Genomic DNA, 17,919 nt, shown 5'->3' on the forward strand with positions numbered 1-17,919 from the left:
ACCGTGGTCTACAAAACTATGTGAGTCCACAAAATAATTTGTGGTTACTAGTGCATTATCTCATTGTATTTGGTATAATTATGCATAAGATTTTAACAAATTAATGTTAATATAAAACAAATATGAGATTCAAATTGTTGTGATTACCCATTAGTTCAAATATGGTCTACCATTCTTTGTTGAACTCTTTTTCGGTGATACATATTATATAAATATAAATATATATTATTACCCCATCAAAAGCATTTGAAGTTCGAAGTGGGGGATGAGAGATTGAGAACAAAATTCTAGCTAGAATATTATTTTAGGTAGAAATGTATAGGATATAAGTACATAACACTAAAAAAGAGTCCTACCAATAGAGTCCTAATACTTCTTCTCAAACTCAATGGATTAGCTTACTACATTGAACTTGTCACGCAAAAATACAAAACATGAAGATATCAGCAAGCTGATCCAAAACGTACACTGTAATAAGTCTATTAACTTGCGGTAACCCTCCACAACAGCGGAACCATTAGCAAGTAATAGAGCAAAGGTATACATAGGCATGTTAACGGATTTTTCTTCATCCATATGAAAACTAGACAAAATATTAGTGATGTGCCGAATCTGAGACCAAAAAAAAAAAAAAAAAAAAACCATAAATAGGGACATCTTAAACCCCTGTCAAAAAAAGGGACATCTTAAACCCCAAGAAAATGATGAATCGAAACCGAAATCTTTTAATCCAAAACAACAAGACAAAAGACTAACAAATTTATCCAAAAACACCACATTATTTCCCGTAAGAACAATATGTTCGACATACACAAGAAAGTAAGCTAACACTATGCAAACTATACACAAACATAGACGCATCAGAAACCGTTTCTTTAAATCCAAAGTTAACCACGAAAGAAGACAATTCCGAATACCATGCACGAGGCGTCTGCTTCAAACCGTTTTTTTTTTTTTTTTTTTTTTTTTTTTTTTTAATTCTAGATATTTTTAGGTTAATATTTAATATTTTAATACTAACTATTAAAGTATTAAATAGTTTATAATTACAAAGTATTAAATATTTTTTTAAATCTTTTAAATTTATTATTTTTTTTAAAGGACACCTAGGCACTAGGTGCTTGCAACCTTGTATCTGGGTCCATTGACTTGGTCTTTCTAAACACTATCATGCAGAATTTATTTATTTTTTCCTTTTTAAATTCAGCCTATACCTTTTGTCCCCTCTTATTTTTAAGATTGAAAATCTTACAATATCTTGCAAAGGACGAGTGATGGGCCTCTTCTTTTTCAAAGTAGCTTTTGCAAATGACGAATTTTGAGCTCAGGGTTGTTCTTCATCTTATCTTGCATTTGTTGTAAAAGGGGTGTTATAAGCTCAAATGGTTGTGAGGTGTGCATAGGGATCAAGTAGGTTTATATTAATTGCATGCTTGTTTGAGGTTCAATCCACCACTTTCATAGACTTAGGTCAATAATCTTTCGAAATGGGAGTGTAAACAAAATAGTTTGTGGAATCTAAGGTGATATGACATGGAAATGAACTCTCACACATTCGAAGTGTATGTGAACTTAAGAGTTTGTAGTGACTCGAATACGGTTCGAAGTCAACTTAGTCAAAAGATTTCCAATCTATTAGGGTCCTATATATTCCAAAAAAAGTTGTGGTGCGTGGGACTAGTAAATTCGTGTAGGCTAACATCAATAAGATATGTAATTAAGAGAAATTTCTCTAAGTAATTTAATAAAGCTTTTTCCAATTATGACCTTTAACTTTTTATTTAAAAGTGTAAGTGTACAAATTAGTACACGTTAGATTGACTAATTTATTAGTTTTATTTTATTAGTATGTAATGCTAATTAGTATGAGTTGTAATTATTATTATTGGACCAAGCTAAAATGTGTGGTGGAGATTTCTCTTTAATGAGTTGAACTAAGAGCAAGTCTCAAATTAAAGAATATGTGGTTGAGAAGAATTCAAGCCACATGTGAAAGCTACAATAAAGCCCAAATAAATTATAAGCTCTACAAACAAAGCTCTACCAAATAGTGCCAGTGTCACGTTAAAAAAAATAATAATGAGTAAAATTTTCGAGAATATGTGTGTACCATTACTCTAAATGAAAAAATAAAAATAAAAATTCCAAGCACTGCCAAACTCAATGGAACCCACAAAATATTGCAATTTGATCTTTGTTCATTGACTTGGTCTTCTCAATAATTTCCCACTACACTGTACCAAGCCAATAATTCCACATAACGGGACCATCACATGTGGAATTTTCGTACAGTATATAAGGAAGGGAAAACGAAAGAGGAAGTTGCCAATTCTGAAATTCTGATCACATACGTAAGCTTTTTATATCACTTCTTTAATACTGATTATGTTATATTTGTGATTCAATTCTGTACTTCAAGTCAGTACCTGTGACAGCTGAAGCGCTACACCAAAAATGGTTATGGCATGCACGGTTCAGTCCTGAATAAGTGTTTTAGAAGAGTTGTAGTGGTAAAGGCTATGAGCCGTTTGTAGTTACCTCTTGTAATACTCTGTGGTGAACATCTAGTGGATTGGGCAGACGTGGGTTGCCCCCGCAGACGTAGGAGAAACGCTCCGAACTGCGTAACAATTCTACTGTGTCTTTACTTTATTTATGCTTTCAATTTCGTTATTTATTCGTTGATTAAATTGATTTAATTAAACAACAAAATTGTCTCGGAACTTAAAATCAAGTAGAATCCTTAGTGTTAAATTGATTTCAAGATACACGGCCATTTTCAAAAAGTTAAACGTATATCAATTTAATAAGTTAATTTATAAACTCCTTTTTTTTTTTTTTTTTTTTTCTTTTTTGAATGGAAAACCATCATTAACTTTCAAAAAGTAAATGTACAATACAAATAAGAATAGAAAAAATCTAAATGCCAACTATTATGTAGTGTGATAACATCTTTGTTACCATTCCAAATATATAGTCATGGAACCGAACCTCAGTAATCCAAATAGCATGACAAAAGTAGGTTTATTTTTTAGATCAGATGATATTATAATCTTTCAGTTGTAGAGTGTACACATAATTCTCACCATCTTCTTCTTTTTAATCGTTGATTCTTCCTGTGTTCACAATATTACTAAATTAAATTAATTTGGGCCCTCCAGTTTCACAACATTAAGCTATACTAGCTACACATCATCTCCCAATAAAAATATTTAAGGAAAATGTCCAAAATGCAACATGTTGTGTGTCTTCTCCTGGCCTACTCCAGCCATTCTGCTCTACATTTGTGCATAAACCTCCTATACTGTACTTCTTCAATCACTGTTGATACCTCAAAATCAATTCTTTTACCCGCTTTGACAGCAATATATTCAGCTTCCCTTACAATCCAAGCACCATAGCTTTTTCTTTTGACAACAACACCAATGCCTTTCTGTCTGATGTGCATGTACCGCAAAAGGTCTGGACAACTCGTGCTTCTTATCATCTTATGTGCAAGCGTACATGTCCTGTACAAGTTTGACTTGAGGCTTTCTGGTCTAATTCTTGTTCTCCCTTTTATTTCCATCCTCCAATTGACTCCACATCCATCCAAATGGTATAAAAATCGCTCCTAATTGCTTTCATCATATCCACACAAACAAAGCAAATAAAAACTCTGTTAAAGAAGTGTCTGTCAAGTGTGAAGGATATACTTACAATAATCCTTTTTTGCTTTTCATTTGCAGCAAAAGCTGGTGCTACTTAACATCCTTATGGTTCATGAAGATGCAGGAATGAATCCCCTTGAGGATGGAAAGAAACGTATTTCGCCTTCTCTGTTTCTATGTATTTCAAATAGACAAAATATCATCTGCAAAGAATTGAATTCTGCATATACCTCCAATACTTCTCCCATCCTTGTTGGAACTTCAAAAGACATAGAATCACTACTACTGAATTCGACATTAGAACTCACATTGATGTTACTATAATTGGGTTCCTTTAGAATCCAAGCACCATTGCTTTTGCTTCTCACACTCAAACGAATTCCATTGCAACTATCAGCATCATCAATTTCACCGGGATCAATCACATTGTGCATGATTTGAAGCTTTACATCCCCCAAACGTATAGGAAAATGGCAGGTTACAGACCCCAAGCCTACTGCAAGCGAAATCTGGACACTATCATCTTTAGAACATGCCTACATTATGGAGTACAATATAACAATTAATACCAAAACCATTACCATCTCCATCTATTATATATATATATATATATATATATATATATATATATATATATATATATATATATTATTAAAAACACCAAATTATTAGAGATGAGGGGAACATATATAACTAACCTTGAACCACTTTTCAATTGAAGGAATCCTCAAACCACTGCAATTTGCTATCCCAAGAAGATGTAAGGATTCAAGACTCTCCAAGCCTGAAAGCTCAACCAAACTTTTGCAGTTCTGAAAATCTAGCCATTTGAGTCTTTTAAAGTTTGATAGATCTGCTATTTTTTCTAATGCCACACAATTCTTTGTAGAGAGGCTCATCAAATTAGGAGGAAGTTGTGGAAGTGATCTAAGGTTTTGCAGATCGTCCAAGCGGAGAATCTTCAAATTGGGCAAATGGCAAATGCTTGATAGTAAACTTTGAAGATAGTATCTTCCATTTAAATCTAATTCTTTCAATGGAAGATCATCTACTTCATGCAAATAGTTGTCAGGAATAGTTAGAGCATTGCAATTGCGTATGTTAAGCTCTATTAAGGATGAAACACTCTCCATGTTTGGAAGCTCAACCAAACTTTTGCAGTTTTGAAAATATAGCCATTCGAGTCGTTTCAAGTTTGATAGATCTGCTATTTTTTCCAATGAGACACAATTTTTTGTAGAGAGTATCTCCAAACTAAGAGGAAGTTCTTCAAGTACTCTAAGATTTTGCAAATCATCCAAGTAGAGATGTTTCAAGTTTGAAAGATGACAAAGCCCAAAGGGTAAGCTTTGAAGATAACAACTTCCTGATAAATCTAAAGTTACCAATAAGGTAAAATTCTCAAGAGTGATCCTAAAATCTACTTCATGTAGATAGTTGTAACTCACACTTAGAACTTCCAAGGAGGATAAATTTGCAACTGAAGGTGGAAAAAATCCAACCCCATCACGCTTTCTTCTTGACAATAAATGAGGTGATAAAGTGTCAAGAAGTTGAGATTTTAAGTGGGATTGTACAGAACTCTTGTGCCCCCCTAGATCCAGTGTCTTTAGATTTCTCAAACATCCCAAAGAAATTGGTATATGTGAGATGACAGTTTTACGGGCAAGTAAATCTCTTAGTTGCTCTAATTTTCCCAACTCAATAGGAAGCTCCCTCAATTTTTCGCAATAATCTAAATCTAAAACTTCAAGTGATTTTAACTTTCAAATGCTACTTGGAAGAACCTTGAGTTTCTTGCAACTTTCAAAATTTAACCAAACTAGTCTCTCCAAACTTCCAATTGATGGGTGTACCTTGACCAAATTTGAACAATGCATAAAGGATACATTTTGAAGAGTATTTGCCCCACTGAAGTTTGGTGTTTTCTTAAGTTGTTGACAATAATCAAGCTTTAAGATCCTCAAGCATCTGAAATGCTGTTGAAAAAAAAAGTAAAAAAATTAAAGGTTTAATCAATTTATGTTTTTATAGTCAAACTTCTTAATTAAGAAATATGCAATGTTGAAAGAAGCATTAGACATACTAACCTGCATATTGCATTTGAATTCTTTGACATTGCAACCATTCATATCTAACTCAACAAGTTTCTCACAGCAAAAATCAGATGGTATGCTCCTCAAATGGCAATGGTGTAATCTAAACAATCTAAGTTCATTGGATAAATATTTAAAAGATCCATTGATACTCATATGACCCAATATGAGTATTCTTAACTTTACCATCCTTGTAAATACTTTGGTACTCAGAGGCACATTCCCTAACATGTTTGAATTTGCAATTATCCCTTCAATTACTTCGGTGCCCTATAAAAAAACATTTATATATCGTTATTTCAGATTTTAGATATTCTAAAAATCTTTAATTTGATTTTAAGATAATTAAGCATAACAAGCAAATGGATTAACTAGAATAACTCAAATACAAAAGAAATGTTTTACCTTGTCACCATGAAGAACATCAAATACATCATTTGGGTCAACCAATCTACTTTGTTTGCCGGGCTCTCGTGGAGATTCCTTTCGTACAATTTCTCTTCCCATATCTTGTACTAAATCATGCATCTGAAGCCTTTCAGACACTCCATCTATTGTCAACAGGCATCTTTCTATCAAGGTTTTGATTCCAATTTTGGCATAAAAACCACAAGCTTCCAATATTATAGAAGTGTCATTTTCGTCATCCCCAATGAAAAAGCAAGCAATATCGAGAAAGATGTTTTTAGTATCATCATCAAGTGCATCATAACTTATTTTAAGAATATTTTGAACTTTATCATTAGGCATTTTTCTCAATTTCTCAGCATTGTCGATCCACTCTTCCACAGATCTTCCACGCAAATGAGAACCTATAATTGTAAGTGCTAAAGGAAGTCCACCAGTATAACTTACTATTCTTTCGGATACTTCAGTATACTCCTCTAATGGTATAGAAACACCAAAAGCATGCCAACTCAATAGTTGAAAAGATTCAAAAAAGTTTAATGTTTTTACCATGTACTTCTCGTGTGCTCTAAGGTCACTCAACAAATGAACATCTCTGGTTGTTATTATAATTGTACTGCTTGAACCAAACCAATTCCGTTGTCCAGCTAATGATTCTAGTTGACTAATATCATCTATGTCATCGAGAACAATAAGAACCCTTTTTGATCGCAACCTTTCTTTGATCAAACTGATTCCTTCATCAACATTATCTATTTCAAGTTTCTTTGTATTGAGAATTTTGCAAAGAAGTTTCTCTTGTAAACGAACTAAACCATTGTGCCCCTCAGAAACTTGTGATCTAATGTTTGCAATAAAACAACAACCGTCAAATCTTTGATAACTCAAGTTGTAAATGGCTTTAGCAAGGGTTGTTTTTCCCACACCACCCATGCCAAAAATTCCAATCATCTTGACATGATCATTTGTTTGAGTTTGCAATAAAAGAAGTATATCTCTAACACGAGAATCAATTCCAACAGGATACTTTGCTACATTTATGTATGTACGATTTACTTCCCGTAATACCTCTTCAGTAATTTTTTTGATGAACTTCGACTCATACCTATTATATTTTTCAAAGACTGTCAGTCTAAATCATTAAAGAATATATAGGCAGAAAACAATAAACTAAGAAATCAAATACAACACATGATACAAAACTCTAGTTCAGTTATATTTAATTTTTTTTATCAACTGGTATAATCAATTCATAATTATAATTTCCAAAAAAATTAATATTTATGACAAGTAAAATGAAAAATAATAAAATTAATTGAAATGCATGATGTAGATTCTTGTTGTTTTACAAAAAATTTACATCCATTGGTAAAGATGTATAGATGCTAGAAGGCAAATTTTAATTAGCAAAATTAATATAATAGGGTTACACTTTTGTGAGACCGTTTCGTGAAATGGGTCGGGTCGATTCAGATCAACATGCAAATGTCATACTTATATGTGCAAATGATATACTTATATGCTCAAATGTAATACTAATAACGAATAAAGTGTTTGTTACTTAAAAGGAAAATTATAATAATTTTGAGAAAAAATGTAATAATTTTCCATTTTGAAATAAAAGTATTATATTTTCCAAGTAACGTTAGCAAACATTTGTTACTTATAAGGGAAAACATAATATTTTTGAGAAAAAATGTAATATTTTAAAATCAAAATGTAAATTTTTTTACATTTTCTCTTAAAAGTATTACATTTTCCCATATAAGATATATAAACACTTTATTCTTAATTAGGGTGTGTTTGGTTTGCACATGGGGATCATAATAAAAATGGGAATCATATACTTGGTAATTGTGATGTGTTTTGGTGAAAGTATTTTGCATGTTTGGTAGTAGGGTGGAATTGGAATGATTACATATATTGATCGTTTGGTTGTGTACATTGGAATAAATATTTTAAAGATACAAAAACAAAAAATTAAATCAATTAATCCTAATATATTGACATCTAAAACATCATCAATATGTACAACAAAAATCAAAACAATAATCTAAAAGTACTAATTCAAACTTAAAAATTAGATTACCAATAAGACGGAATGATACCCCTTTTTAATTAGATAATGAAATTTTTAATTGAAGGATAATCGAAACACATAGTTGCTCCATTATAAGGGAGGTTGTGGGATCGAGTCTCAGCGGAGGCAATATTGACTCTTCGTACTTCAATAGACTGAGAAAGCTAAGTAGTTATGACTGCAGTGTAATAGAGTCAGTAGTATTCAAAAAACACATAGTTGTATTTTGATTCTCATTCCTAATGTGTGTAAACCTATGAATCAAACACACCCTTAGTATTACATTTATGCATATAAGTATTACAAGCATTTTCATCGATCTTGACTCAACTCGTCCTATAGTGAGACGATCCCACACACGTTTTTGCCAAATATAATATCATTAATCATGTTGTGACAAATATATCGATCATACTATCACACCAAATATAATAATAATTTTTTTGAGCAAAAAAAAAAAAAAGGATTACCCGTTTTCCATGATTTTCAAATCCCATCCTGACAAATTAGCAACAGTAGTGAGTGCAGCTTTCCACTCATCAACTCTTTGATCCCCAAATCGTTCTAGATGTTGAATCAATGAATCACCAAATTCTCCTGTTTGTTTGCGAACTTCTGAAGGATCAACATCATAGAATATTGGAAGAACCATTTGTCCTAAATTCTGTTTACATTCAACAATCTTCACCAGTTCATCAAGACACCATCTAGATCGAGCATAAGTTTTAGAGAATACGATAATTGATATCTTGGACCCTTCGATAGCCTTCAATAGCTCATCAGAGATGCTCTCGCCTTTCCGGATCCCTTCATCATCTCGAAAGGTATTAACTCCAGCTTGACACAAACTTAAATAAAGATGATCAGTAAAGGATTTTCGTGTCTCTCCTCTAAAACTCAAGAAAACATGGTACAACGAAGCAGCAGATGATGATGATGATGATGAAGAAGAAGAAGCCATAGTTGATATTGATCTGTGAATACACTACTTTCTGTTTTGATTTGCTAGAAGAGATTGGGTGTAGTAGACAAGCGGTGACTTAGACATTACAAAGTAAGATAGGAAACTTCATTCTTTGGAATGCGAAACTCAAAGGAAATTTCTTTGTAGCAAATCGGCAGCGATGACTTAATTGGTCTTCTTAATAATTTCCCACTACACCCTACCAACCCAATAATTCTACATAACGGGACCAACCACATAATAATGCATCCTTTTCGTGGACCCCACCTATTTACCATCAATCATGTTCAGTGCTCATGCTTTCTTCCTGGACCCCACATATTAGTGTCACATTTGGATATAAATAAAAGAAGATTAAAACACAAAATTAAGAAATCAAATTGAGCAGACCAGCACAAAACATTATGAGTTCTATTTGACATTTTGAGATACCTAATTTATAAGTAGTTACTGAGACTAGTATTTCAAAATAAACTATTATTTTAAACTACTAATGTTTTACCAAATAAAATTTATAATTCATTTTTTGTTTAGAATTTATACTTTCTCAACCTATTAAAACACAAAAAACTAATAACACCTCCACTGAGGCTTGAACTCATAATCTTCCAAATGAAAATCTAACCCGGATATTTTTTTATTTTTATTTTTTTGTTTAAAATAAGTTATAAACTATAAAATAAATTCTACCATACAAGAGCCACAATCAATCAAATATATTAAACGATAAACTCATGTCCTTATAATTCATTTAATCTATAATAAGCAAGTTGTAAATAATTAATTTACCAAAACACTTTTCTACAATCAGCTATCCGTTATTAGTTGACTCAATCACCTACCATCTACTCGCCAAAATAATTGCCAAACACCCCTAATGTATTTAAATTTTTAATTTCGATAGTTCTTTTTAAAATTTAATTGATTTTATTTTTTAATAACTTTAAAATTTTCATAGTTCAAATAGTTATGTAATATGAATTATTTTATTCAAATTTTATATAATACCAACGTTTTTCGAATATTTGCATGTCATGAATTTTCCATATATGCACAAAAATTTATAAATGTCACATGCTTCAAATTTAATGATTATAAAATTCAAAATAAAAGTTAAGGTAATGTATAATTTAATTAGACATTATTAAAATGCTACTCGTATATCTTAAGATACCCACTCTCAAATTTAATATGTCACTGTAATGAGTTAAATTAATTTTTTTTTTAATTTGTAATATAGCATACATTATTATAAGTAGTAAAAATGTAAAACTAAATTACTTTTTAAAAAAAAAAAATCTACTATAATATACAACATATTGTCATTGTCACAATGTCACTTCCAACAAAATTAACATATATAGTGGAGAGTGGGGCTAGTACTAAAGACTTTTCAACATAAAGCAATTAATTAAAAGCAATGACGGCCAAAAATCATGTGCTCAAAGCCTCAAACGGTATGTAAGTGACTCTTTCAAATGGAGGTCATGGGTTTGAGCCTAAGTGGGACGCTATTGACTTGTTGGGTTTCAATAGGTTGAGACCTCGGTGGGGGCGATATATAAAAACATATACTACATGTAATAGGGTCAATGACGAAGAATGTGGCTAAACCTTTTAACACAAGAATCCATAACAACATTCAATTAATAATTACTTGTTCTACGATGATCAAACTCCTTGATTATTCCTCTCTTTAATATAATTTTACGGAATAACATGCTCTCTTCTCCGTCCAACTAGCTAGGCGAAGAAGCTGGTTTATGATGAGAAGTCATGGTCAACTTCTTTGTCATTTTTTTTTTTTAAACTCCAAACATCCATAACTTTTTTTTTTTTTTTTTTTTTTTTTTTTTTTTTTTTGCATATCATCAACAAAAGAGAGGCATAGCCTTACAGAGTACTTCCTTGGCCCAAAAGTGACCAAGATCAAACAAAAGTTATTATGTGTAACCATTCATACTAAAAATGCTATATAAGACCAAAGATGATGTCCTCCTCTCGAGCTGCAACCTTGACCTTCCTTGGATCCCCCAAGTGAGTTCGGCTTTATCTATTACTCCCCGTTCTTGCCATCTAACCTTCTCTCGGCTTGGAAGCCCATAACCTTGACTTACCTTGTCCCTTATGATTTGCTATTGGTCCCTTCCTCCTTTCATGCCATTCATACTTATCATGCTCATCCCCAAAAGGTCCCAAGCCAAGCCCTTAGATGTTGTGCTCCCAAAAGAATCCTAAGCCCTCACCCCTAAGGCGCAGGGTCAACTTACCCCGCACAGATTACTGTGTTTTAACCGGAGAAGTCACTTATGCCCCCACCTAAGGCAATGAGACCCACCCTTGCCCCCCAAGATGGACTCCTATGTTGATACCAAGGTATTTGCACAAAGGAAGCCATTTAGCCTTGGGGAACAAGCAATGGTAACTTAGGACTATTATTCTTAAATCACAAGATGACACTCCCTACTAGCACCCAAAGGTAGTTGCGTAGGGAGGCCACTTGGTCTCATGACTGAAGCAATAATAAAGCATCAAACCTATCATCCCAACATTTCTTCATCTTTTTTCTTTTTTCATCATTCTTTCTTTCTTTCTTTCTTTTTTCCATCATTTTTTTTTTTCTATTCTTCTTATTTTTTCAGCTTCCAAATTCCTTTTTTTTTTTTTTTGTTTTTTAACACCACCAGGCTCCCTCAAGAGTCCAACATCTATGGGCTTAGCCGGACCATCCAGATGAGCAATCATATCCACCATCTTTCACACACCCAAGGGACATAGCCTCGGATTCCCCCTGCCTCTCAAGATGAAGCCCCTTACTAATACCAAAGTATTTGCATAAGGGATCCATTTGTTCTCAAGTGACAGGCAAGCATTTCCAAGGTAAGTCAAGGTTAGAACCTGCAAGCCAAGTAAATAAACAACCAACTTTCACAGTCCAGAAAATATGCCTTTACTTACCTGGTTGATCCATGAGAGGTCAAGCTTCTACCCCAAGAGGCTGAATCTTCTGCTGCTGCTATATATGTGTAGCCTTACTTCAGATATAATGCTTCAACAATTCCTTTCTAGTTGCAGCTCCTTGTGAAGTTGAAACAAGACAAACAAAGCACAGTAGGCCTTCAGATTATGCAGAACATTAGGCCAGATCTTTGTCATTTTGTTAAAATATTTAAGTGATTTATTACATTTAAATTTTACTAGTTACTTTAGGTAATCCACTATTTCGTTTAATTAAATCAAATCGACAAGTTAGTGTGTTTAGTTGTAACTTATTAAAATTCAGAAGTCTAATTACATATTTTACATAAAGTTTAGGACGCCTATTTAACCATTTTTCCTTTAAATTTATTATTTTTTGTTATTTTTAACATTTAAAATTAATTTATAATTTTTTTCCCGCTTCTTTGTTGGTGCGTGTTGGATATCGATGAATAAATTGATACACAAAAAATATATATAAATAAGTGTACAAATTAGTACACATTATATTGGCTAATTTATTTAGCTTTGTTAGCTTGTTTTATTAGTTTTATTTCTTTAGTTAAATCTTTGGACCATTACGTATTTGAGGTGGAGATTTATTCAAAAAGAATAATTCAAAGCACAAGTCATAGAGCATTACAAAGAATGAGTGGCTACGAATGATTGAATCACATACGCTACACATATTGTGGATCAAGGAAATGAAAGTTTGAGCGTATAAAAGGAAGGCTCATCAAAAGGGAAAGTTGCCAATTTTAAGTTTCCAATTCTATACGCAAGATTACTCTACTGCTGCTATATCTAGTTAAATATATTGGTGAATTAATTCTGGACTACTAGTCAGTACCTGTGACAGCTGAAGCTACACATCAAAGATTGTTATGGCATGCACGGTTCAGTCCTGAATAGGTGTTAGGAAGGGTTGTAGTGGTGAAGGCTGTGAGCCGTTTGTACTTACCACTTGTAATACTCCTTGGTGAACATCTTTAGTGGATTGGGCAGACGTGGGTTGCCCCGTAGACGTAGGAGAAGCGCTTCGAACTGCGTAACAATTCTCTTGTGTTTTTATTTACTTTATGCTTTCAATTTCAGTTATTTACTTTGATTAATTAATCTGATTAAAAATGAAATTGGTACGTAACTTAAAAACACAAGTAGAATTCTAAGTGTTATATTGAATTCAAGACTCACGGGCATTTTCAATTGGTATCAAAGCCTGCAGACTTAATTTATTAGTCTGTCGATCTAGCTACTCCGTGCCTCTTGAACTCAAGCTTTCAGCGGCTTTTATTAATCTTTCTTATTATGTTAAATTGTGCAATCTCACGGGTCGTTGAGTGTTACAGAATGGAGCATACTAAGGCCCTTCCCCAGCTAGTCGGTGACAACTACGCTTATTGGAAAGCTCGCACACGTACTCATCTCAAAGCTCAAGGCGATGCAGTATGGCGGACCGTAGTAACAGGTTGGGCTCATCCGACCAAAGCCAGTACCAGCGATGACGGAACACGAGTGACCAAGCCTGAAATTGAGTGGACTCTAACAGAAAAAGCCAGTGTTGGAAATAACGATAAGGCTTTCGATATTATTTACGGGCTCATTCTTGAAAGTCAATTTCCTATTGTTGTAGGTTATGATTCAGCCAAAGGTGCATGGGAAGCCCTAGAGGCAACCTATGAAGGCACAACGTCCGTGAAACAATCGAAACTGTAACTAGTACAGTCCGATTTCGAGGAGCTCCAGATGAATGAGGATGAGACCATCGTGACCTTTCACACTCGTGTGTAAGAACTTGCAAATCGTGCGATGGTCCTCGGTGAACCATTCACTCAAGAAAAACTGGTGAAAAAAATTCTAAGGTCACTACCACCTCGGTTCTGGATGAAAGTTACAGCTATCCAGGAGCATGACGAATGGGAGAAAAAGACGGTGACACAATTAAAGGGGAATCTACGAACTTATGAAATGGAAATCTTAACAGATCACACAAAAAAAAACAAAAAACTATAGCTTTTGCCGCTGAAGAAAATAATGGTGTATTTGATTTAGATGAAATAGGTGATGATCTAGTTGTATTTATGACTAAACAATTTTCTAAACTTTGGAAACATGTATCAAAAGGTTCGCACAATAGATATTCACAAAAAGGAGCATCATCATAAAAAACTGGTCCTAAGTCAAGATCGTCAAACTTCAAGCCGTCTGGCTCACGTCCAAGGCAGTCCAAAGAAAAACCTAATAGTAAAGGGATCAGATGCTATGAGTGTGAAGGCTTTGGACATGTACAAGCAGAGTGTCCCACCTATCTCCAACGCAAAAAATCCATGTCAGCCATTACCTAGAGCGATGATGACTCTGACGGTGAGACATGAGGATATGATCCAGACGAAATTTCTGGTAACTTTGTTGCCTTTACCGCACATGTGGCTGCAATATCATATCATGAAGACGTTGCTCACTCAGAGAGAGGTGAATATGTCTCCGTGGAAGATTTAGAGTCAAATGCTTTATCCTTTGAAATTGAGTTCAATAAGTTGTACCCCAAATGGGCAGCACTAAGAAAAGAAAATCGTAGATTAACTAGTGAGACAGGGATTGTAACAAACACAAGTAAAGTGTACCAAACCCAAATAGCTGATAGGGATCTACTTATTAAAGAGGCATCTACCCGAGAAGACAAACTGAAACAGGAAGTACATCCCCTGAAGCAGGAACTAAGCACCTACAAGCGACAAATCCAAATGATGGACACCACTTCAACACTTGACGAAATCCTCGATTCGGGAAGAAACACTTCTGCAAAATTCGGTTTGGGTTTCACCGGAAACAGCTCAAAGGATGAAACGGTGTTATTCAAAGCATCTGGACCTGATCTAGGAGATATTCCAGAATCCAGCATAGTGAAACATAACATTGGTACAGTAAGATCACAAAAGAAGTATTATAAACTCTATAACCCTATGTGTCATTATTGCAGATTGCGGGGTCATACCAGACCTGAATGCTATTACTTCTACAAAGATCATAGAATCGAGAAGTTCAAGCACAAGAACATCCAACCCTTTACAAGACAAGTCTGGGTTAAAAAGACTGACTATATTTCGTTTGTCTCTTTTGACTCTAAAAGTGCAAGAAGAAAAGAGAAATGGTACTTTGATAGCGAGTGTTCCCATAACATGACATGAAATGCCAAATTTCTGAGTAACGTAAATGCAAGCAAAGGTGAAGTTACCTTTGGTAACGGTATTAAAGGTCAGGTCACTGACATAGGCACGCTAAACGTGGTTGGCCTGCCAAAACTAGAGAAAGTACTGCTAGTCAGTGGACTTCACGCAAATCTCATAAGTATAAGTCAACTATGTGACCAGAACTGGCACGTGTGCTTCACCAAAAACAACTGCAGTGTCCTAGACAAAACAAACCAATGTGTTATGGAAGGTACAAGGTCCACTGACAATTGCTATATTCTAACTAACAATACTTTCTGTTGCAGGACCAACATAGATGAAACTGAGCTTTGACACCAAAAGCTGGGGCATCTAAGTTATAGACTACTTGATAAACTAGTGAAGATTGAATGTGTTCGTGGTTTACCCAAGTTAAAAGTCAAATCAACCATCTGTGGTGCCTACCAAGCGGGGAAGCAGACGAAATCCTCTCATCCAGCTCAGCATACTATAACCACAAGTCACTGCCTGGAACTAATCCACATGGATCTCATTGGTCCAACTCAAACAGAGAGTGTTGGAGGTAAGAAATACAAACTAGTATGTGTTGATGATTTTTCTCGTTTTTCATGGGTTGTCTTTCTCAGGGAAAAGTCCGAAACTCTTGAAGCTTTTAAAAAACTGGGGTTAAAACTTCAAAAAGAAAGAAATGAACCCATTGTTCGAATCCGAAGTGATCATGGACGGGAATTCGACAACAACTTGTTCGATGAGTTCTGTAATCAATCAGGAATCACTCATGAGTACTCAGCACCAAAGACACCTCAACAAAACGGAGTTGTTGAACGGAAGAACCGCACCATTCAAGAAATGGACGGGTCCTGCTCAAGGCCAAAGGTTTACCTCAAAAATTCTGGGCAGAAGCCGTAAACACCGCGTGTCACATCATCAATCGGGTCTATCTTCGTCCTGGCACAAACCAAACTCCGTATGCCCTATGGAAAGGTAAGAAACCAAATATTAAATACTTTCACATTTTTGGATCACGTTATTTCATTTTGAAGGATAGAAGTCCTGTCGCAAAGTTTGAACCAAAAAGCGATGAAGGGATCTTCCTCGGCTATTCAACGAACAGCAGGGCATATCGAGTATACAACAAAGTAACCAAAACCATCATGGAGTCTACAAATGTTGTAATTGACGATCGAGCAAATGACGTTGTCAAAATTTCACAACTTAATTCAGTGACCGAATATGACGCAAATCGTCCTGAAACTCCTGACCCTGAAACACCTGAACCAGATCTAGAGTCATTAACACCATCACCCACCAACACAAGTTGACCAAGTATCTAAATCTGAGTTGGATACTGCCCAAGGTGACATTGACATTCTAACTCGTATCCAGAAAGATCATCCAATACAAAATGTCATTGGAGATCCCAGTTCAGGCGTAAAAACTAGAGGGAAACCAAAACGCGACTACTTTCAAATGGCCAGTTATGCCTGCTATACTTCTCAAATCGAACCGAATAATATTAAAGAAGCCCTGACATATGAACACTGGATTAAGGCCATGCAAGAAGAACTGGGGCAGTTTGAAAGAAACAAGGTATGGTCTCTAATTCCTAAACCTAACAATGTTAATATTGTAGGTACCAAGTAGATTTTTCGCAACAAAACCGACGCAGCCGGCAACATAGCCAGAAACAAAGCCCGACTTGTAGCACAAGGCTACTCGCAAATCGAAGGGATAGACTACGATGAAACATTCGCTCCTGTCGCACGACTAGAGTCAATACGACTGCTTCTCTCTGTTGCATGTGCCTTAAAAATCAAGCTTTTTTAGATGGACGTTAAAACTGCCTTTTTAAATGGTTATCTCTCGGAAGATATATATGTCGCTCAACCTAAAGGGTTTGTAGACCCACACCATCCGGATTATGTATACAAACTACAAAAAGCTTTATACGGATTAAAACATGCCCCGAGAGCCTGGTATGAGAGACTTGCTCAATACCTTCTTCAGAACAACTACAAAAGAGGAGGATCAGACAAAACCTTATTCATAAAACGATCAGGTAAACACATAACTATTGCACAAGTTTATGTTGACGATATTGTTTTTGGATCCACACAACCAGGTGAAACAGACCAGTTAGTCAAAGTCATGCAACAAGAATTTGAAATGAGCATGATAGGTGAGTTGACCTACTTTCTTGGATTGCAAGTAAGTCAGACTAAAGAAGGGATTTTTATTTCACAAGAAAAATATGCGAGAAATCTTCTATCAAAATTTGAGCTTGAATCCGCAAAAGATGCTCGTACTCCCATCTCCACGACTACAAAATTGTCCAAAGATGAAAAAGGAACGTCTGTAGACTCTACTATGTACAGAAGTATGATAGGCAGTCTACTGTACTTAACTGCCAGTCGACCGAACATTATGGTTAGTGTTGGGATGTGTGCACGCTATCAAGTAGATCCAAAAGAATCACACTTAAAGGTAGTAAAGCGTATTATAAAATACGTCAAAGGTACGGTTAATTATGGTATTTGGTACTTGAACGATA

The 17,919-nt window shown here is 34.6% G+C and overlaps 1 protein-coding gene across 2 annotated transcripts; it reads right to left on the reverse strand.

The window, feature by feature from the left end:
* Positions 1-3,119: 3,119 nt before the first annotated feature.
* On the reverse strand, positions 3,120-9,352 carry LOC109146707 (TMV resistance protein N-like). 2 transcript variants are annotated; one of them, XM_019294363.1, is made up of 6 exons: positions 8,705-9,352; positions 6,152-7,259; positions 5,741-6,016; positions 4,349-5,629; positions 3,700-4,186; positions 3,120-3,620 (listed from the first exon to the last, which is right to left on the reverse strand). In XM_019294363.1, exons 1-4 carry the CDS (start codon positions 9,193-9,195, stop codon positions 5,417-5,419), a joined length of 2,088 nt encoding a protein of 695 aa, XP_019149908.1. In that variant the 5' UTR covers positions 9,196-9,352; the 3' UTR covers positions 3,120-3,620; positions 3,700-4,186; positions 4,349-5,416. The 2 variants fall into 2 exon arrangements, with proteins under 2 accessions (XP_019149908.1, XP_019149907.1); XM_019294362.1 differs by having other exon boundaries at positions 3,120-4,186.
* Positions 9,353-17,919: the final 8,567 nt, after the last annotated feature.

The sequence above is a fragment of the Ipomoea nil genome, unplaced genomic scaffold (assembly GCF_001879475.1).
Source record: "Ipomoea nil cultivar Tokyo-kokei standard unplaced genomic scaffold, Asagao_1.1 scaffold1936, whole genome shotgun sequence".
Taxonomy (NCBI): Eukaryota; Viridiplantae; Streptophyta; class Magnoliopsida; order Solanales; family Convolvulaceae; genus Ipomoea; species Ipomoea nil.

Bases quoted from the DNA above. Each gene is read 5' to 3' on its own strand.
- LOC109146707 (XM_019294363.1), bottom strand. From the start codon at position 9,195: ATGGCTTCTTCTTCTTCATCATCATCATCATCATCTGCTGCTTCGTTG. The intron at 6,017-6,151 runs GTAAAACATTTC...GTTTTTTTATAG, and splicing joins ATGTTCTTCATGGTGACAAG to GGCACCGAAGTAATTGAAGG. The intron at 5,630-5,740 runs GTTAGTATGTCT...TTTTTTCAACAG, and splicing joins AATTCAAATGCAATATGCAG to CATTTCAGATGCTTGAGGAT.